Source organism: Opisthocomus hoazin, chromosome 1 (genome assembly GCF_030867145.1).
Source record: "Opisthocomus hoazin isolate bOpiHoa1 chromosome 1, bOpiHoa1.hap1, whole genome shotgun sequence".
Lineage (NCBI taxonomy): Eukaryota > Metazoa > Chordata > Aves > Opisthocomiformes > Opisthocomidae > Opisthocomus > Opisthocomus hoazin.
Genome location: NC_134414.1, coordinates 99185515 through 99208552, shown reverse-complemented (window position 1 = coordinate 99208552; position 23038 = coordinate 99185515). Strand labels below are relative to the sequence as shown.

General features: G+C 37.2%; 1 protein-coding gene across 1 annotated transcript in view; it reads left to right on the top strand.

Moving 5' to 3' along the window:
• CFAP47 (cilia and flagella associated protein 47) overlaps positions 1-23038 on the top strand; it is a 359445-nt gene that overhangs the window by 61988 nt on the left and 274419 nt on the right. Inside the window, exons 27-32 of the mRNA XM_075430383.1 lie at positions 6222-6322; positions 6635-6763; positions 8496-8727; positions 9535-9744; positions 15162-15255; positions 15822-15959. Coding sequence (XP_075286498.1) covers positions 6222-6322; positions 6635-6763; positions 8496-8727; positions 9535-9744; positions 15162-15255; positions 15822-15959 — 904 coding nt within the window. The remainder of the gene's footprint in view (positions 1-6221; positions 6323-6634; positions 6764-8495; positions 8728-9534; positions 9745-15161; positions 15256-15821; positions 15960-23038) is intronic.

Sequence of the window (23038 nt, the reverse complement as noted above, 5' to 3'; positions counted from 1 at the left end):
GCAATAGGATAATTTAAGCTTATGGTGAGGTCTGAAATATAGCTGCTGAGCAGGCACAATATTTAGTTTTAATAACTGTTTTTATATGATGCACTAGCAGCTTCTCAAACCTTGTTATAGAGAAATAATCCTTTCTACTGTGTAATAAACTTTTTTCTATATTTGCCATTAAAATGAAATAAAGGATACCATTCTCAATTTAAAGGCAAACTCAATGTGTTTTTGAAAAAAAGATACCAAATAAAAGTCATCAAAGTAACCTTAAAAGACATCGCTGCATGCAAAGGTGAAAAAATTCCTGCTCAGGAATGTCAAATCATCTTAAAATTGCTGCTTTATTTTAAAACATAGTAGATAGTTCTGTCCTTTAACAAATATCTCAGAACATTGTTTTGCCAATGCATATGTGATTTCCTGCCAGGGTGTTGCATGTGTGCTTGGGCTGTAGAAGCAGGTAATACAAAACCTGAACGCAATTGGGTGAAATAGTTGAAATAGCACACCTTCCAGAACAAAGGGATCCTGTGTGCGCTACTAGTCAGCGTAGTAATATCATTCATATTGGCTTTTGGAAGAAATTGTTTTTATCACAACCAGAAAGAATTCTTTCCTTTGTTTGGAAAAGTCTAAGTAATTGCCTGATTCTTTAATCTGGAGCATATCATAGAATCATAGAGTTGTTTAGGTTGGAAAAGACTTTTAAGATTATTGACTCCAACAGTAAACCTGGCACTGCGAAGTCCAACACTAAACCATGTCCCTAAGCACCATGTTGTTATTCTAATAAAGTCTATGGTAATTTATCCAGACTTGGGTTTCGTTACTACTATTAATATTAGTATGTGCTTTGGTAATTCACCCTACAGTAATCTTTAGCTGCAATTTCTTGTTCTCTGCATATCTACCCTCATTCTTCACAGTCCCCCCACCATGGGAGACCTGTGGAATGTGTTCAAACTCGATTCAATTAATTATCTAAGCATTTGAGCAGTTTGTTTCAAACTGTGTAACTAATGAATTGAAGTGCTTTGTTAATTTGAGTCTTTCAGGAAGACAAGGTTTTTGGGCCTTCTAGATCTTTAATAATAAAGCAATGAAACCTATAACCTTTTATAACACCTATAAAAGCTAACTGGTCTTCAGTAGGTTCCTGGTTTGTTTAATAGGTCGTGAAATCTCACAGTATCAGTTGCTGAAGTTGTCAGGTATTCTCACAGAATCACAGAATGTTCGGGGTTGGAAGGGACCTCTGTGGGTCAGCTAGTACAACAACCCTGCCGAAGCAGGGTCACCTACAGCAGGCTGCACAGGACCTTCCATTTGTCAGAGTAATAATATGTATTTTTAAATGGTTTGAACTAAAATTTTGAACTTCAACTCATATTCTGTATTCTGGGATGGAATTAAAATGAGTTAAAAAGTTATTTTCATATGTTGGTAAAATATGTCTTGTATTTAACTACTTAGAAGAGGAGCCTTAACTTCAAAGTAAAACTAGTTCTAGGCCTATCTCAAAGCATGAGTATACAGTTTTGGTCATTTTTTACTTAGACCCCGCAATATTCTGCTTTTCTAAATTGAGATTTAAAACTTCAGTAGGATTGATTCGCATAGTTCTTACTAAGTCCATCTAAATAATGATGGGTTTTTTCTTTAAATCAGAGTGAATGCTGGGGAGAGGATAGATATTGTTCATTTTGGCTGCCCTACAGAAAACATTTGAAAGATGATAGACAATCATGTTTTATAACAAAACTATGCTATATGTAGCTGTAAAATAAAACTAAAGAGATATATGGTTGTCATTTATGCAAATAATTTACTGTGTGCACAGACTCCATAAAATGGATCATAAGAAAGTGCGTTAATATTTCTTTAATGACTACCTTAAATGAGAATTTGCAGTTCATTTCTACTTCTAATGTTATTTTTAATCTCTGTTCTCCGTTTTTGCTCCTCTGACTCCAAAACAGAATAAATGACACTTCCTTGCATAAGGCTGATAAGAATAGAGAAGTAAAAGATAAGATAGAATCTAAGAATGTCTTGAGCAAGTATTTAGTAAATAGGAAGAAATATTTAGCTATGACACTTATCTCCTTCAACTTGAAAAACTAAACTAAAAAAAACCTATGCAAACATGGCATGTTTATATATTTGTCCTCTAATTATTATTATGTCTTTTAATTTTCTGATTAGATAAATATTATAGCAGGAGAGAAGGTTTTCTGCTGTCCTGATTGAAATGATGTTTAACTTAATCTTTCTAAAAAATAAGTATTAAATAACAGGTACATGTTATGTCATGCAGTCAAAGAAAATGATGCTCTGGGCAGCAAATTATCCCTCACCCCCCCAACACTATGCGGTGTGTAGATAAATTGCTGTGATCATTGATGACACAGATGTGCTGAGGTCCTTACCTCTGATGTTCTGCAGTTCTCTATTTTCTTTCCCTTTCCCACTGGGAAGCTGGGGAAACTCCTGCAGTTTCTGATGTTATTCACCTTGTTCATGCCTGGAGCTTCAGGAAGAGACGATGTCAGGGATCTTAGCCTCTAATAAAACATGATGCCAGAGTCACAATCACTAAAAGGTACCCAGTTATGAATCAGTTCCAGTTGTTTTGATAGTCCATGAGATCTCAGTGTCTTATGGAGGGAAACAGAACGTTCCCTTTTGATCTTGGGAAATGTGCCTAAAGCATGCAGCTCTTTAATAGGCACTGGCAAATGTCAAATGCATGTATTCTGCTGGCATGCCTTAGAGAACAAGAGCTGTCAATTTCTTTCAATATCATTTAAATTCTGAGAGAACAGGGACATAGGAAACATCGGAGTTCTTGATATTTGCATGGTTCTTTGCTACATTCATCTGACCTAATAATATATTGGCATTTTAATTTACATTGATCACTCCTGTTCTTTTCTGTGCTTGAGTCTTGCTACCATTTTGATGGTCCCTGCCAGCTGAAACGTCTGTTACTCAGGAATTAAAAACTGACATCATTGCTGCTACTAGTAAAAACATGGCTGCTTTCCCAGCTAGAAGTCTTATGTGTTGTGTGAATCCATATGTCTGTCACTATTTGTTATTGTATTTTTTTGACTGCTGTGGAAGCCTGAGCTTCTACTAGAAAGCATAAGGTCTCCTCAGTGTTGGGGAACTGCTCATTTGTGAACAGAAATGGCAGAGTTTGCATGGGTCATCTTTTCCTCTTCCTTCTACTTCTGTCATCTCTGGATCTGTTCAAGGATTTTTGGGGGAAGAGAGGAGGGCAAGTCTCTGTTTTTAAATTACAACTTCTTCCCTGTGTCTAGATTATTCCTTATGCTTAAACATCTGTAAAATGCCTCACTCTCATGTCAGGCTTTGTTTTCACACTAATCAATTCTGCAAGCAGTTTGTTTTTGTTTCCTAAACTAGCAGTGCGAACTTCCCTTAAATATTTTTTTTAGTTTACCCAAGCAATGTTACTACAGATATTTGTCAGCTAGATGTTAATGCCTTTGAAATAATTCTCTTAAGAAACTGTTGATGATATTCCACATCTGTTAATGAATACTGTTGAAGAAGGTTTATTTAACTATACCTGTATTTCTAGAGAATTTGGGGTATATTCATATAAAATAAATCACTTTTTTCTGCTTAGAAAATGTCTGAAATGCTATAGAGCAAAATAAAAATGATAAATATATTTTGATTTTTTTTTTTTTCTCCACAAACATTAACTCTGTTTTGTGTTTTTCATTTGTTTCTTTCAATTTAAGAGATGTGAATGAACTGTTGTTATAGAGAGTGGATGGTATTTTTTTGTCATCACAGTTGGAGCTTTAGTTTTTGGCGATCAGCAGGTTTCACATGTTGGTAAACACAATATATTTAATGGCCATTCTCCTGTTCTGTGTTCTTTGGAAATATGCATTAGAGAATAAACATTGAAATAGCAGTAGCAATCATGGTTCACGTAGATAACAAATTTTTTGCTTGCTTTATTAAGCATTATAAAACTAAATAGACTGAGTAATTTAACACAATTAGTAACTTCACATTCGCTAGCAATACAGATACCTTTCATTCTAATAGAAGAACACATACTTTTATGTTATTTAGTTAAGCTCTGCTGCAAATAACAGAACAAATACATTGCAAAAGACTTACAGCTTTGTAACCTCACTTCATGAATAATATTATTAATAAAGGTCAGTGGTACAAGATGATTTTAAGCACATGCAGAATGTACATGTCTTTGTAATCTATTTGCCATATTTGTATAGAAATATACATGTTTTTCTGTTTGGTGCCCTGTATCTCAGTGCCTGAAATGTGTATGATAAACATTTCACCCCAGCACCATTTTTTTTCTGCCATGCTTCCTTACAAATGGAATGTCATCTTCTGAAACTCAGATGAATTTTTTAGCTACTGACTCATTCTTGAATTTTCCTTTCAAATCCCATTTTTAGGGAAAAAAAAAAAGTATTGTAATACTTATTGACCACCTGTCCACTCATCATCATTAAGTGAGTCAAAATGTATTATCAGACAATGGCTGAGGTTGGAAAGAGCTTCCAGAGATTATCTAGTTCCCTCTTCAAATCCCCTCCTGAAATCGGAACCATCATTGTTTTCCAGTTGTTTTTTTTAATGTCTCCAAAGATGGAGACTTGACAACCCTCTCTGAGAAGACTCATCCTGTGTTCAGCAACACTCATGGTAGATTTTTTTTTTTCTAGTGACTAGAAAGAATTTCCTGTGTTTTGATTTGTACTCATTGCCTTATGTGCTCTCACTGAGCATCACTGAGAAGTGTTTGGCTCCATCTTCTTTACTTCCTCCAATCAGGTATTTATACACGTAGATAAAATCCTTCTCAGCCTTCTCTTCTACAGGCTGAACACTCACAACTCAGTCTCTCCCCACATGGCAGGTTCTTCAGTCCCTTCTTCACCCTGGTGGCTCTCTGCTGGCCACAGTCTGCTTTTCTGAATTCCAGGGTTGTAATACAGCTTTTTTGTCTTGTTTCTTCCTTTTGGAATCCTGAACTCCACCATCTCATAGTCACTGCAGCTATGGTAGACCCACGGTCACAGGAGGTAAAGCCTTGCTGTCAGTATCAGCTGCAGAATCAGTTGTTGACTTGCAGGATCTATCCACTCATCCTTAAGCTCTTTTCCTTCACCAGCGTGACTGAGGAGAATGCCCTGTTCCCTTCATCGTTCCCCCCAAAGCTGTGCAGTCACACCTGATATGCTCCAGGTCTCCCCATCAACTTCACTGGAGCCCATGTGGAAGAGTAGCAGGGCCGAGGGCCGGACAAGCTGCATCGGTCTCTCAGCAACATCCTGGACCAAAGTCCCAGGCGAGCAACAAACCTCCCTAGATGAAGGGTCAGGTTGGCAAATGAGGTTCTCGTCCCCTGCAGCAGGGTTTTATTCACTGCTATTCCTTGCAGTTTCCTGGTGTTGCTTCACAGCTCATGCTTAGCCACCACAGGTGCTTCATTGTCCAATCTTTTTTCATCTTATGAACACTCTGAAGCTTCTAAATTTTCTTAGTTAAGAATGTATGTGCATTGCGTTTGTTATTGTCTGGGTGTATTAATTTCTCTTACTATAATACCATAGCAGCCAAGGAGGCATGCCCTTGTTGGATTGTAAGCGGCTTGGAACAGGGAGGAGCTTCTCTTGGAGCAGCACTGTGAGGTCTAAGGCATTTATTTGTACACAGATGTTCTGTAGCGATGACTGTTCTTTATACTGTAGATTGTGCAACAGTATCTTTGCTTTGAGCAGTATCGCTCATTGAATTTGGGTAACTAGTTAAGATGCACTGCGGTTGTTCTCAAGCACACTTTTCTGTGTTTCATTACTGTGCAAATTAGAGCATGGATGAAGATTTGGCATATGCTCACATCTCAAATCAGCATTGGGGATGGAGATGGCTGAGGTGCTCACTTCAAACTGGAATCAGAAAGTTGACTGAGTCCAAGAATACAGACATCCGAGTTACTTTCATGTAACTTGAGAATTATGTCTTTCATTAAACTTCATAGAGAGCTTTCTTCCACCCCTGCCCCCGATTCTGTTGTTTGAAGTTAACCTAACATATGCCTGCAGAGTACTGAGAATTGTTGTTTGTCACAGTGAAGTCATGAGTTGGAAGCTGGCAAACTTTTCCGTGTATAGAAAATTATCACTTCTGTATTTTGTTTTAAACAGATTCTCAATTCAAGTTGCTGCAACAGCAGAGAATTGCCTTCTTACTTTATACCCGTATTTGGCATTTCACCGCTCTGATCAACAAGTTATCTTGAGAAGTGGTAAGCTGTCAACATTCTACCTCTTAATATTCTGTTGTGTCCAGTAGTATTATCAATGTTTTCAGTGTGGTAACAGAAACATACATACTGTAAAACATACAGTTAATGGAAGAAAATATGCAAGTAATTTTTTTTTGTCCCTCGTCTAATGACCAAAGTGAGTTTTTCATTATGAGTCAAATGAGAACTGCTACTTGATTAACTGAAGCATGAAATAGAAAAATATAGAAGCAGATACCTATTTATAAGCTGTTAGAGCACAGACAATAAAATATGTTTTACTCAACCGCAGCTTGTAATCTTGTTTTATAGACAGTAAAGACTGCAGTAGTGGAGAAGTCATTCTGCAGCCATGTTATACTCCACAGTCACTTTCCCATAGTGTTTCTTCAAGTTCCTTTGGCGTAACCACTGACTCAACCTATGAAGATTCTCAATCAGGTATAGTGCAGCTGTTTGCTTTAAACACTTTGAGGCCTTGCAGCTGCTCTTCAGCTTAATGCTTTAAAGAGATATGTTTCGCTTGTATAAGTTTTGCTTGAAATGCTTCTGCACGCATAATCAATAAGTGTAAGGGAATCAGTTCTCTTCTGTGACACCATGGGAAACTTGACCTACAATGTAGAAGCAGAAAAAACTCTCCTTCCTTTGAGCAGACTAAGTGGAATGCAAATCAGTCAAATGCTTTTTTTTTTTTTTTTTTTTTAAATAAAAAAAGGAACAATCAAAAAATTTCAAGGTCCTTTTGCAACTACATGTCCATGGGGAAGCCAGCAGAAAAATAACAACTGGACAAACGTAAGGGATTAGTTACTGAGAAGGGCATTGTTTCTGTAGTCATGAACTAACCAACCATATCCACTCTGTAAATATGCTATATTCTGCAGAGGTCTAGTTGTATGCTCAGGTTAGAATTTGACATTTTTATTGCATTTATGAATTACTATATAAAAACAACCATTGTCAGTGGCACTCTGTTAAGGTACGGTTCCATATGAACCATGAGTAATAGATCTTCTGTAAGGTTCTCAGGTGACTAGTATCTGAGGCTGCTTCTTTCAGCTGCTAGTTTTCTAACTGGAAGGTTAGAACAGCAGAATTTACTACTGCTGTTTCATCACTGTTAGATTCCACTCTTGCAAATCTGCTGATATTTGTGTAATCATTCTCTAAGGTGTTGCCAAGACAGACAGGGGTAGTTAGATTAAATAGTAGCTCTTTACCAACACGATTTGTTTTTAATGGAAAGGTGCAAAAAGAGTTCAAAAGAGCAACTCGGTTTCAGGTCTGAAAAGGCAATAACCTCTGCTGAAGATAGCAGTGACAAGATGGGGAAGGCAATCTTGTCAGCCAGCAGAAATGCAGAAGCTCATATCTGACTGCATGGTGATCTTAGAAAGGATGAGTCTTTTTCCTCCATATTGTGTTGTATTTTTTTTTCTTTTTAAATCCTAACAAGATTTTTTTTAGTCACTGTCCAGTGTATCAGCTAGTTTTATTTTTTGCGTCGTTTAATGAAACATTAAAACTGCAACAGTGTTATTAAAATACACTTTCAAGGATGGAATCATCTAAGTTATTTGTGCTATGAGAAAAATTGTTCTGTTCTTATCTTTTATGCAATAATATTGTTGTTGATGTTATTAACAACTGGTAGGGAACTAGTCAGGTCAGAATTTAGGAGAGAGAAGGGCTAACAGAGGGGAGAAAAGTCCAAAGGTTTATAAAGGGGGATGTAGGCTTAGTTACATCTATACAATACCTGATAAACTATTTGAATATGTCAATTACTGAGCTGTGCTTATGCGATTGAGGTGGGGAACTAGCGTTGACTAACTGATAAAGCCATATCTACTACAACTGTATGTAACACAGTTTCTTTAAGATTGCTGTCTGTGGTTTTGTAAGCTGTGCCTGAATTTTTTTTTTCTAGTTGGGTAATAATTTTTTCTTTAAGTGAAATTCAATCCCGAGAACATGATTTGTCCTATTCCCAAGATATGTACATGTCACTTAAATTGTTTACTTCCAAAATAAGTTGATCATTTGCTGTCTGACAATTTTTTGTTTTCTGAAAACAATTGTGTGTTTAAAAAAAAAATTGTTTTTGTATTAGACAAAACCACGGTAATAAGGAATCTTTCTGGATTTTTTTTTTGTGTATATCATTCAGAGTCGAATACTGCTTTTGAAAGTGAGAGTGATGAAATGATGAGTGAAGAGAGAGAAGCTGACTGTCAAAGTGACAGGAGAGAAAATAAATTTGAATTATCATTTTTTCCTGATGAAGATGAAGAGGAGTACATCTTCTTTCAGAAAACTCTAACTGCTGTTAAGAACTGGTTCACTCTCTTTGGTTGGTCTAAGGGACAAAATCCTATTTCAATACCATATTCACTAAGACGGTAATTCATTTCTGCTTAGAGCTGATTTATGTCTGCCTTATAAAATGTTAGCATATATACTAAAGTGTTTTGGATATGATCTGAGGAATATAAATACACTCTAATGCACAGTTGTATATTAAAATTGTACCATCTAACTGCTGTTTATATGAAAATGTCATTCAGGTGTTATTTTTCATCTTCTAAAGTATATTTCCAACTTTGATGCTGTGATGTGATAGATCATAATGCAGTGTATATTAAATATGCAGTTCAAACTATATGTCACCCTCTTAACTGAAATTGGCTCTTCTCCCAGAGTAAACACAGTTCTAGCAATTGTTCCTCCTTTGGTGGCATAAATAAGTGCTTTAACAATATGTCTTTTTTCCCTCCACATACTCTGAGGATCAAGAAACAGATAGGAAAGCAAATTTCATAATCAACAGTCTTGCCGACACCCTGGACATATATCGGTCTTGGTGTCATCACTTAGTTGATCTTATCTAGTTTGCTACTAAATAATGAAGAAGCCAATTTCCTGGGCATTTATAAACATGATAGAAATCAAAGTTATGTTTGGCCAAAACCCGTGACAAACAAAAATCTATTTATGAAATATTTCACATATACTTATGAAATGTTCCATGTAGTTAAAATTCTTACATTATTATGAAAGTTCTGTAAAAAGGAAAAGGTGCTATGCTTTTCAACTTTCTTGCTGTGTTTTTGTTTCGTGGTTTATTAAATTAATCATTGTGATTATATATAATGTTAGCTCATTTTGTGCGTTTAAAAGAATGATATCAGAAACTTTTTCTTTCTTAGTGATGTGTGTAAAATCCACGTGACTTCTTCTCAAGAAAAGATTTTTAAACAAAGCCTTGGCAAAGATACTAAGACTGTTTATGACCTGTTATTCCATCTGAGTGGACAGTTGTTACCAGGCATTACATCAAGCCAGTCGTTGCCCCTTGATCCAGTTGAACGAATGTTAAAGCTCCACTGGCAGCATTCTACCTTGCTTGCTTTCCTTAAGTAAGTACGTGTATGATAATATACATCTCTTTTGTTTCCACTTTATTTATTAGCATAGTTCAAATATAGTTCCAACTGAATGATATACAGTAGGTTTAGGGTTTCATTTATACTGTATCTTTTGTGATCTAAGACTTATGTATTATAAATTTTAATTAGCTTTTACCAAGGTTATCCTCTGCAGTTTATGCTGAGGTGTCCTTTGGTAGGGTTATATCCGACAGGAATTCTGTAGGAACTCTGCTCTCTTAATTGTGAAAGAAGATGACTCTCAACCTCATTCCTTAAACAGACTCAGTAGATAGTCAGATCAGGTTTGTCACTAACGCTCCTACCATTCCACTGGTGCTCCTTGTCCTGTAATTACTGGCTTTAGCAAAAATTTTATGGGCTTACTTTGTAATCTATTAGTCTTTCGTATTAATAATATGCCAAAAAATGGAAGCACTACTTCTGATGCTGAACAGCGTTTGCTATTAGCTGTCTTCATTGATAATCTTATCTTGTCGCATAATGTGGAGCAAATGTCAAAGATGGTGCAAATCAAAAAAGGTTAATAAATTCTTCTTCAATCTTCTTGGCTGTCACTGCTGTGAAACAGAGAAGAGAATTAACTTCAGAGAAAGTCTAATGTCATGAGATCCTTAGAAATCATCAGAAGCCCACCGCATCAGAAGCCACCATATACAGTATCTCTGCTTCTCTTTAGCAGCCTCACCTAATGTTCAAGAGGCTGTAAAGCCATGTAAAAATTGTCATGTACTTCCTGTTCTAAATACACGCTTTTCATCTGAGAATAACAGACAGTGACGTAGCTGTATCTGAACTCATAAATGAGACCAATGCACACTGCTCCTCGTGTAACAGAAAGGCCAGTAGCTGTGGTGATATACCAGCAGACCTGACAAGCAATGTTTCTGATGTTTTAAGGTCTGAAAGCATAATGATACTCAGTGGAGTGCTATCAACAGGTATCTTTTCCAGGGCAACCGTCAGCAGAACTATTCCAAACAGTGATAAGTTGCAACTTTAAAAAACTTTATGGAAACAGAAACCGTTATCTCAAACACCTCTTTCTGTTCCATTACAGAATTGTACTTTCAATAATTCCATCTTCTTGGGAACACCAGGTTGCCTCATTGGATCCCATAAGCTTTCTCAATGCACTGAATCAAAAAGCCTGATGGAACATTATAAAAACGTGCTGTGCACAACTTGTTAAATTTAGCTATCTTAAAAACAAACCAAACCAAACCTGGCTCAGTCTTTGCAACGATTGCTATCTATACCAGAGCAACTGAGTTTATAGACATAGTGAAAATCATGGGCTTTGAGATAAAATATTTGCAACAGTAACAGGGAAACGAAAGCAAAGGTTTCCTCTGGGTCCAACAGCACTGGACCTTTATTTGCGACTTTGATCCAAGCCCTTTCTTTTTAAAAAGAGGCAGAATAGTGTTCTTCTGTGCATCAAAGGTAATGTAGTGGCAGATGATTTGGAGGAGCCATTGCAGCAGTGGCAGAACAATATCTTTGTCTTTCTTCTGTGATGAAGAACAATGCTTACAGATTCCTGTTGTTTTCACAACTTCAGCATCAATTCTGATACTAAATAATGGAATCAATGGATACATTCCATCATATTTTCCTATCGGATCCTTAAGGCTAGAGTCATTAGGCAGTGGACTACTGAAGAATATTTTTCCATCACATCAACCGAAAACTCTCACTAATACCACCCTGCTGATCCTTCCTCTGAAGGACTGTTGCGTCCTTGCAGAGAGCAAGGTATTGAGGATGTGGCTGAAAGGTTGTCTTAGTAGATTCAAGAGATTTTCTGATTGATCTAGTCAGTATATTGATGTTTTTCTGAGGTCAGAGTCCCAAAAAGATTCTTTGGTTTCAACCCAGGGAAGATCCTTTCTGCTGCCACTGCCTTAGGTCTAGTGTTAAGCTAATACTCTGCATAACTCCTAAGTGAGCAGTCAGGAATAGCTTCAAGACATGCTTCCTCTTTTGAACCCTGTTACTCTTGTTATCAGTTAAGTTTCACTGACCCTTCTGGAAGTAGCTCTATTGATTCCGCTCAGTTCCTACCAAGAGAGTCACAAGTGTCTAACTACTCCTCAAGGGTGGAGCTGATGTGCCTTTCGGGGCATTTCACCCTTCAGTATGGGATTTTACAGCCCTAATTCAAATTAATATAGTCTTTACCTTTGATCTTTCAGGACTGATATTTTTTCTGTCTAGATTCAAATGTGTTATAATCTCTTTTGTAACTCACTGTTACATGGATGAGGTCATAATGAAGGAACAAAAATAACATAATTCCTCATTGGATGGCAGTGATACCTACCATCAGCCATCCTCCATTGAGCATGCCACACAATATCTTTACGTATACCGGAAAGCCTTCTTGGTTGTTGTCAGCTCTGGGAAACACTTCTTTTTTCCTCCCCCTGATAGTGGTGGGTGGCTTGGGCAGATAAGGTGAATTCTTACCACTTTTTGAATGTGGGTAGAGTGGTGTGTATGCTGTGAAGCTGGGAGTATACTTTTTAATATGATGCAGTTTACTGAGTCATTACACCTTAGAGAGAGAGAATGTCTCTCTGCCTAATTTGTCTCAAGTTTGTTTATTGTAAAATGCAAATAAAAACATTTGTTTGTAACACTGAAAATGAACAACACAGGTAGAAATATTTTTCAGGATACAGGTGAAGAAATGAAAGAACGTCATTAAGCTACTTAATTAAGGTTGTACCAGAAAGGTCTTCCGATGTACCTTATTTTGTTTATATTCTGGCAGCTTCTGGCAAGGAGACAGTCAGATTTCAGTTCTTTTGCATACCTTATGCTTCAGGTTAGCCCTAACAAAGTCTGTTCAAGGTCTTCCATCAAAATATTCATTCACAGATGTTTCCTGAAGGAGTTTTTATGGGATATTTTTGGAGCACTCCTAGACAGAGTCAAAATTTTCTCCTCGTGGAGCCTACTGGTTCTTATTTCCAGTCTTCCCATTGAGATTTTCGAGGGAATCTAGGCATCCTGAAACTAGCATACATGATGTTAGTTGCCTGCTTTCAAAATGGTGATGAGTTTTGGGGTAAGAGAATCCCAACCCCTTTTGATAAGCATGACAGGAAATGGAAAGAAATACTGAAGTGTTTCTAAGGTAGTTTATTGAGCAATTTGGAAAACTATTTAATGACTAAATTTTAATAAAAATTTTCAGTCTTTTACGGAGTTTTGTCTAACTCACTGACATATTCAGAGCAGAATTGGAGCAGTGCTCAGTTGGTAAACGTTAAGTTCAGCATCTCTGTATGCATCTGTAACTACATCGATGACTGATGATTGATGAGATCTGATGATTGGAAATGAAGAAGTAATCCTTAACAATCCTAGCAAAACTATACAGGTTGCTACAGAAAAGCAGTTGTACCTCGACTCCTGTGCTTATATGTATTTGATGCTAGGTGATTAAGTTGGTGCTCACAGGTGCTTCACAGGTTGTTATTTTAGAGTGTTTATAGATCCTAGGGCAAAAAGGTGTGATATCTGTGCTGCTGACACGACTGTACGTAATGATGATAAGACATCCAGAGCCAGCCTAGATAGGAGTAATTCAACTGCTATAATCTGCTGTCCACGCATGTTCTTTGTGATTTGTGGAAAGTGCAAATTCCCTCCTGAAGAAGCACAGAACAGCACTCTGAGAATAGAAACATACAGTTCTTGGCTTTCTTCCCCCAACTGCTAATTGTTGGTCAGCACGGTTCAAATAAAGCATAATTCATCTTTCAAATTTTCCTCTTGCTAAAGCAGGTGGATATTGTTCACTGTTTCAAGCAACATTGTAAGTATCAATTTTATTTTCCTTCCCTCAAAAGGCTTTGTTGGTACATTTCCACAGCAGTAAAGGAAAATTCTGGGTATTTTACCATAGAACTAACTAATTTGTTGCAAGCTGTGTGTGTTGAGGAAAAACATCTCAACAGTGTGAAAATACTGATCTTGGAGAACTGGCATCATGTTATATATAGACCTTAATGAGGAGGAATTTTTTTTTTGTGATGGTGTTCCTCAATAACAAAATGAAACCAATTATGGGAACATTCAGTTATATAGAACCCATCTTTAATATGATGATATGTAACATTGTTATGTAGCTTTTCTGAGGATGAAAATTGTAGATGACATGTATTCCCATATATCTAGTAAGTAAAAATATTGAAAGAAAGATAGGACATCTGAAAAGGTGAATGTTGTGTAGCTTCCTTTGATAGTTTGGGAAGAACTGAAGTTTTGAAGGGATTTCATGGGACAGGGTCTATTACTTAATGGTAAATAGGAAATTCAGACATGGTGAATATTAGAACCAGACTACTAACTTGATGCTATTTTGGGTCCTTAATTAAAATATTTGTTTTTTAAAAACCACACTAGATAATTGTATGAAACATGAAATTTCAATATTCTGAGAAGATAATATCACTATGTAAACATGGAGACAAAAAAGGAGCTGTTACTAGCATAGTTTCAAACTGTGATGTATGATTTCTAATGTACAAAGTAAATTGAATTTGGACTGTATGGTACCAGAAAAGTACAGTCACTTCATTTGAATGAAAGAGTGGTTATATAAGAACAACAACTCACCTAATTATTATTCACATTAACACAGAGAGCAATGTAAATCTAGGTATGCTAGGATAATCTTTCTGACCTAAAAGTCAACAAACTTTTCTGCTCCCTTGAGAAAAAACTTAACAATTCTTCATCATTTTCCCCTTTTTCCAGCAACATTTATTTAAACTATGTCATCTGAGATGAACAGACTTTCTTCACTTGGGAGTTAGGGTTTCTTTTTTTTTTAATTTAGTCTAATGAAGTTGTCTCTTGTTACTGCAATTACTTTTCTTATTGCATTTATTAGTCACTTCAGAACAGATGGCAGGTCAGCGTAACAATTAACTGAGTTTTGAAATACCTTTTTTTTTTTTACACTGTTAAGACTTCCAATATCAGACCTGCAGACAGATAAAATCATCATAAAGTTTTAATTCTACTAATGTGATGTATCACTGGTCCTTTGGTTTACACACGGAAATGGGGGTTACATGTTTTGATGCTTTGTGATATAATCCTTTATTGATGAGCAATTCTCGTAAAGAAGCCAGTTTGTCAGAGTTGTGTGTGCTTTTAGCATTTAGTTGTAGGCATAGGAATTGAACATGAACTTCAGAAATAGAAGCTATCAAAAGCAATTAATAGAACTGGACCATTAGTCCAAGGTATACTCAGGTAGAACTCAGAAGAGCTTACACATGGGTTGAGCAAATTGAAAAACTTGGACTGCTCTTTAAACGAATTATCTTGCTGACCTATTAACCTTTCCTGCTTTACAATTTCAGAAGCCAAGGAGCATATCTTCCTCACGTTATGCCAGAATTTCTGCTTGAACCTGATGATTATAAGAAATGGATTAAAGTGCAGACTGTACAGAAGGTAGATTTGGGTTTTTTTTTTAATTTTTTATTTTTTGTTCTTTTTTTAATGAAGGCCACATGCTTACTGTCAATCCTTTGAAGACTAATGGAAATTCTCTGTGGACCATGAGTATTCCTACTGTGGTGACTGTTTGAATTGCATAAATCTAAGCACATGCATGAGATTGAACAGAAATTTAAGCTGACACCAACATTTAGACCCTCATCCCCTGGTTTTTCTCTTCCATTCTTTCCGATACTGCTAATACCTGCGATTAATTTCCAACAGATATGTTTTCTCAAAGTAGAATAATTCCTTTTACTGCTTTCCACTGATTCTACCATTTTAAAAAAATATCCTTTGTTTTGCCTTTCTGTCTTGATTGCTGCTTTCAGCTCTTGTCAATCCTGTATTGTGCTTCTTATTCCAGGCATAGCAGCAAACTGTAAATGGTTCTAATGCTGATCACAATTGCACTATAGTAGATGTTATCAGTCATTTATGCCATTGATTCATCATTGTCCTCTTGTGAATTTCCTATCCAAACTGCTGAAAAAAAATAAATCCCATTCCTTTGTCTAAAGGGTCACACAGCTGAGTTGAAAAAAGATGTGAAAAACTCGGACACATTTAGCAACAAGCATCTATTCATTCTGGAGGACAGCATATTTGAGAGAATGAGCAAACGAGCTTGGACAGATCTGCTACTGCAGATATACAAGGTAAATTGTAGAAACGTCTACTACTTAAATTCTGAAGAATTGATGGAAAAAAAAAACTGTTTTGAAAAAGTTCTATGGTATATTAAAGTGTTTTTTTTTCTGAACAGATCTTTAAAACTAAATACTTTTAAGTATTTTATTTGTCTCTGACAGAGGAGAAGAAAATGAGTGGGAACACTTTTGTTTTCTTAGTTCTGAAACTTTAGCAGTCTGTTAATAAGTTTCAGTTAGGAAATGCTACATTAGAACAGTCTGCATTTTGTAGGATTAAATGTGATAGAAATCGTTACAAATAAAGAGAACTATGCCATGCTTTTTTGTTACCTTGGATAGAAACACTTTTCACTGGAAATACCTAGTTGCTTAGACGTATATGTAACGATGGTATTTATTGTCTTGTATTAGAATAGAATTTTTAAACAGGTAAGCATTTTTTGTAATACCTATTCCTTTTAAGAAATAAAGGTACTAGACAATCTCCAAAGGTGCCTTCCAATCTTAACTATTCTGTGATTATGTGATTATTTACTGAAAAAGCGTAATAAAGAATGACAAAAATTATGTTAAAGAAGGTGTGTAACAAAGATGAGGTGTTGATCTAAAATAAAACAACGAGAAGAATAACTGAGAGAGGAACAGACAACAAACGGTATGTATACATGGGCTGAGACAGGTGACCCTAAGGACACATGGGAATATGGATGTGGGAAAATGCAATCATAATGACCAGAAAGCAAGTCATTTTGCTATTCTTTCAATTTGCTGAATTATTCATAGCTACAAGACAGACTAGCACAGAGCAGAAAAATCCCAAAGTTAATAGTGTGCACGTCTTTGGTTTGGTTTTAATATTTTTTTTTTTCCTGATGAGATGGAACTCTAAAAAAATTGGTAACCTGAAATGGCTTGATTCAGTTGGGTATTATATTGGGTTTAAATGGCAAGGTTTTGGCAGCAGGGGCTACAAGGGTGGCTTCTGTGGGAAGATGCCAGAATCTGCCCCTATATCAAATAGAGCCAGTGCCAGCTAGCTCTGAGATGGACCCACTGGTGGCCAAGGCTGAGCCCATCACTGATGGTAGTAGCGCTTCTGTGATAACATGTTTAAGATGGGGGGAAAAAAAGTGCTGCACAACAGCAGCCGGAAGAGAGGAGTGAGAATATGCGAGAGAAACAGCTCTGCAGACACCCAGGTCAGGCAAGAAGGAGGGGGAGGAGGTGCTCTAGGTGCTGGAGCAGAGATTCCCTTGCAGCCTGTGGTGAAGACCACAGTGACGGAGGTGGTCCCCCTGTAGCCCGTGGAGGTCCCCATGCTGGAGCAGGTGATGTGCCTGAAGCAGGCTGTGACCCTGTGGGAGGCCCACGCTGAAGCAGGCTTCTGGCTGGACCTGTGACCCCATGGAAGGCTGAGCCCATGCTTGAGCAGGTTTGCTGGCAGGACCTCTGACCCTGCAGGGGACTCATGCTAAAGCCACCTGTTCCTGAAGGACTGCACACAGTGGGAAGGACCCATGCTGGAGCAGTTCATGCAGAACTGCAGCCCATGTGAAGGACTCGTGTTGGAGAAGTTTGTGGAGGACTGTGTCCTGTGAGTGGGACCTCATGCTACAGCAGGGGAAAAGTGTGAGGAGGGAGGAGCAGCAGAGACAAAGTGTGCTGAACTGATGGCAGCCCCCATTCCCTGTCCCCCTGCGCCACTTGAGGAGGTAGAGAAAATCAGAAGTGAAGTTGAGCCTGGGAAGAAAGGTGAAGGGGGTGGGGGGGAAGGTGCTTTAAGATTGCGTTTATTTGTCATTATCCTACTTTGGTTTAGATTGACAGTAAATGTAATTAATTTCCCCTAGTCGAATCTGTTTTGCCTGTGATGCTAATGGCTGAGTGATCTCCCTGTCTTTATCTCAACCAATGAGCCTTTTGTTGTATTTTAGTCTTGCTGTCCAGTTGAGGAGGGGGAGAGATAGGGCAGCTTAGTGGGCATCTGGTGGCTAGCCGAGGTCAACCCACTGCAGGGCTATTGGGAAATATACTTTAAAGATTCACATGTGTACTGTCAAAAAATGTCAGCTAATAAAACATTTCATAGAATCATAGAATCGTAGAATCATAGGTTGGAAAAGACCTCTAAGATCATTGAGTCCAACCATCCACCCAACACCACCATTCCTACTAAACCATATCCTGAAGTGCCACATCTACATGTTTTTTAAACACCTCCAGGGATGGGGACTCCACCACCTCCCTGGGCAGCCTGTTCCAATGCCTGACCAAAGACAAAATGTCTTTTGTTTTGATAAGATGTTATTGGTGTCCAGGTAACAGTTAACTTCAGTTTTGATCAAAATATTAATAATTGCAATTTGCTACTTAAGAAATTTTCTAGTACTTCTTACAGTAACAATTTAAATACATCTTCAAACCAAAAAAAAATGAATTTTTAATTTGATCATTTCTGTAGTGTATCATTAACTTTATTTTTTGTATTATTAGAAATGGGGTCTGATGAGATTTTGTTTAAACTTACTAAATCTAACCAATGAAGAAATAATATTTGTATACCACATTCAAATAAATCTTGTGATTTATTTGGTATGATTAGGTAATCTAAGCAAAATATTTTCTCTACATATTTTCTCAACATTGTCAGAGATTGGTTAGACTGTTAACAACACCCAAACCCAGTTGTGATTAACCTGCTCCTTCAGAGAAAAGATTATAGGATTTGAAATCAAGCAGCTAGTAGTTTGATGCTCACATGTTCTTTATAAGAACAGAAAAACAGGTCATTGTTGTGGAGAATACAAATGTCTTCATTGAATTTTAGAGTTAGAGGAAAAGGTATGTGGGGGTTTCTTTGGTTAGTGTTTTTTTTTTTTTCTTTTGTTTTTTGTATGCATGGATGTGCCGTTGTTTATTGTGTGGTAGCACAAGGATTTACCCCAGATGCCTGTGGTTAGGAAGAAGATGGGAAGATGCAGGGAGAAAGTTGGAGATTTCTTGGTTACGTTCTCGTGAAGGAAACCTTCTTGCTTTGGAAGGCTTCAAATGTAAAGTGAAATATATAAGGTAGGATGTGGAAAACTACTTGGGGTTTTGTAGTAAGTGTTTACTTATATTTGTGGCCTTTTTTAATCTTCTAGAAATGGTGATATGATTATTGGTTTTCGGGTGGCAATGCTTCAACTTTGCTGGTGCCCCAGCTTTGCTCTAAAAGTTTTAATTCTGTTTCATCCTTTTAACATTTTTCTTCCATGTCTGGATGTGAAGTGCAGTCTTTTTAAGTAAACTTTGTTGCCTTTCCAATATCTGAGAGCAAAGCATCGTCATGAATTTACACTAATATAGGTGCGGGCTACTTCTGAAAGAGCATGTCTTAGGTGGTGCAGAAAACCAGGTTTTCCTTGCTGCATTTTTCTGCCCCTTTCCTTATGCTAGAACTACTGAAGTAGAGTGGTGCTTCCAAACAGATCTTTCATCTCTCTGACCATTGGTGTAGACAGAAGAATGGGACAGAACACCTGGTTGCTGGGGATATGAAAGAGTAACGGTTTAGATCAGCTTAAACCGATTGTGAAGATGTGCTCTTCATCATTCTAGTTCCGTTTCATCATGAGAAGCATTATTTTTGCAGCCTTATAACATCCCATTCATATTCTATCTCTCCTCTTAATGTCTTGGGAATTATACATCTCTGCTTTACTTTTTTTGTAGCCTTATGCATTTGGGTGACATGGTATTCAGTTCAATATAATAAAGCATAAGCACAGCTCTTGAGAGAACATGACTTTGTACTGGAACTAGTCACTTAACATTCAAAGTTTTGTTCTTTCTTCCATAGCCTTTTTTTCAAAGCCATTTTTGACAAGGGTGACCATGACTGCTGCTGAACAAGGTTTATTTATTTATTAAATTTGTAAGGAAAGCATCAGAACAATAAAGAAAAACAGGATATGAATTGTCAAGACAGCAAGATTAGTTCATGTAAAAAATATTTATTTGGACTAGTGTTGAAATATTCTGCAGTTAAGAGAATTTTTCGTATCATTATAATGAAAGTAGAGACAATCCTTTTTGTGATTACGATAGCCTGATTTCAAGCAAGGTAAGATGAAACAGTCCTTTCTTACTCACATAGCATGCTGCAAATTTCAGATAATGTTAATCTATTCACCAGAAATCTTTTGTTATCCAATTTAATTTTAGAAAGAAAATACTATTGTTAGAAATACTTCATATTATTTATCAACTAAAATGTCATCCCATATTGTTTTCATGCCCATACCTGATGTGTTATGGTCCACTTATTTGTTATGAAAACTTCTGTTGCTGCAGAAGTTCCAGAGGAAAAAAAAAAAGTATACATAAATCCAGCACAGAAAATGGAAAATTAGCTTTATTCTGAAGAAAGAGTAGAAGACGTGGAGAATAGAAGGGGAAATTCATCAGTCATAAAGATACACTTTTAGTTCTCTTTTTGAACCAGGGCTAAAATACTGATGGTACTCTCCACTTCTTGAAAGTCTAGAATGATGGAAACACACGGACACTGACAGCAGAAGTGGTAATTTAGCCCTTGGGTCAGGCCAGATGTTCAGTGAAGACAATCTGTCTTAAATTTAATGAGCATGTAGTAATAAGGGTGGTTTTTATAGTTATAATTAATAACATTCCCTAACCTTATAGCTGATTTTTTTTTTAATTAATAGACTGTGCTCCAAAAAGCTACTGTATGCTAATGTCCTGGTCCCTCAACAAGGGTCTCAATAGGAGTGTAGACGTGTGGGCATCTTGGATTAGGATAAATAGGACTTTTCTTATCAAGAGACAGTAAAAGAATGTTTTATGGGTAAATAACGTTACATATTTTCTTCTAAATGTTGTTGCTATTAATCTTTTCCTGCTTTAGTCCTTTTGATAGAACATCAGGTTGTACTGATGAAGGAATGCTGCAACAAATCAACCTGCAAAGACACTGCCTTTTGAGAAAGCATGAAACAGTATATATTTGTTTGCTGTTTTTTTTGCCATTGTTTTCTTCAGATTTGTATCTGAGGATGTTGATATAAAAGTTTGAGATTTCTTTTTCTGTTAAGGTACTTCTGTGCAAATCAGTAAAGTGCCATGGAGAGAAATCCAAATATTTAAATTAAGTTAGCTCAGCCTTCTCTGCATGGAACAATTATGCTGAACTGAAATGCTTCAGGTTTTAAAAAGGAATTTTTGAAGTGACTTAAATCTTTTTTTAATTGGCATTGGATTGACATTTGTTGTCAATAGACATTGTCACTCATTAGTTGTTAGTATTTTTTTTTCTCTTCTATTTTGTCCTTCTCCAAACAATTAGTCCTTGACAAACTCATCCTAAATTATCTGTGAATATATGACACTATGGAGCTGATGCAGTATAGTTAGCATTTATGGCTGTAGTCCTTGATAGTTTTAATTACTTGTCAGGGTGGTCAGGCAAGAGACGTCTTTGATAAGGGAGGATGAAATCAAAGCTATTGACATCATCATCCTGAAAATCAAGTTCTGTATTCCTCCTTCAAATACCTATTTCTATGCTGTCACTTCAGTTGGGGAAAAAAAAATCAGAAGTATTGTATAGAATTTTTACTTCTTTATATTTCTTACATATTCTATACATACGTTTATATATTTTTTTAAAACACACGTTCATGCCAGACTTAATCAAGGACTTCCGAGTACCAAGAAATTTAATGTAGTCATTATAATGTTTATTTTTTTCAGAAGAAACTGTCACTGTAATTTGGACCTAAATGAGCAACTGGGTTGTGAAAGATACCATTTCAAGATTGTCTATAGATTTCACTGGAGATCAGTATAGTAGTTCAGTCATTAGTGCTTTGGAGAGATTATACACAGTAATTCCTGGTCCAGTGATTTCATCCAGTTCATCAAAACTTGGAAAAAAGTTGGAAACAAAAAATATTTAGAATCAAAGCATATCTCAAGTTGGAAGGGACCTATAAGGATCATTGAGTCCAACTCCTGGCTTCTCAAAGGGCTACCTGAAATTAAACCATATGACTAAGCATTGTTCAGATGCTCCTTGAACTGTGACAGACTTGGTGCCGTGACCACTTCCTTGGGGAGCCTGTTCCAGTGTCACACCACCCTCTCAGTGAAAAACTGTTTCCTGATGTCCAGTCTGAACTTCCCCTGATGCAGCCTCAATCCATTTCCTCGTGTCCTATCACTGGTCACCAGAAAGAGGAGATCAGCACCTCCCGCTCTGCTACCCACCTTGAGGAAATTGTAGACTGCGATGCGGTCACCCCTCAGCCTTCTCTTCTCCAAGCTGAACAAACCAAGTCACCTCACCTGCTCCTCTTATGTCTTGCCCTTTAGGCCTTTCACCACCTTGGTCACCCTCCTCTGGACATGCTCCAATAATTTGATGTCCTCCTTACACTGGGGCACCCAAACCTGTGTACAGTGCTTGAGGTGGGGCTGCACCAGTGTGATGTAGAGTGGGACAATCACCTCCCTCGACTGGCTAGCAATGCACTCCAGGACGTGGTTGGCCCTTTTGGCTGCCAGGGCACACTGTTGACTCATGTTCGACTTGCCATCAACCCAAGCCCCCAGATCTCTTTCTGTGGGGCTGCTCTGCAGGCTCTCGTCCCCCAGTTTGTATCTTTAAGTAGTATTACCCTGTCCCGGGTGCAGAATATGGCACTTCCTCTTGTGAAATTTCATACATTTGGTAATTGCCCAGCTCTCTAGTCTACCAGATCTTTCTGTAAGGCCTCTCTACCCTTGAGGTAGTCCACAGTTGCCTCCTAATTTAGTATCATTGGCAAACTTAATGTACATTTGATTCCTGTGTCCAGATCATTTATTCAAGCATTAAAGAGCACTGGCCCCAAAATTGAGCCCTGGACAAGCTCACTGGTAGCTGACTGCCAGTCTGATGTAACTCCATTTACTATAACTCTTTGAGCCCGACCTGTCAACCAATTGTTCACCCATTGTATTGTGGACTTGTCTAGCTGTATGCTGGACATTTTGTCCAGAAAGGTGCTGTGAGAGACAGTATTAAAAGCTTTGCTAAAATC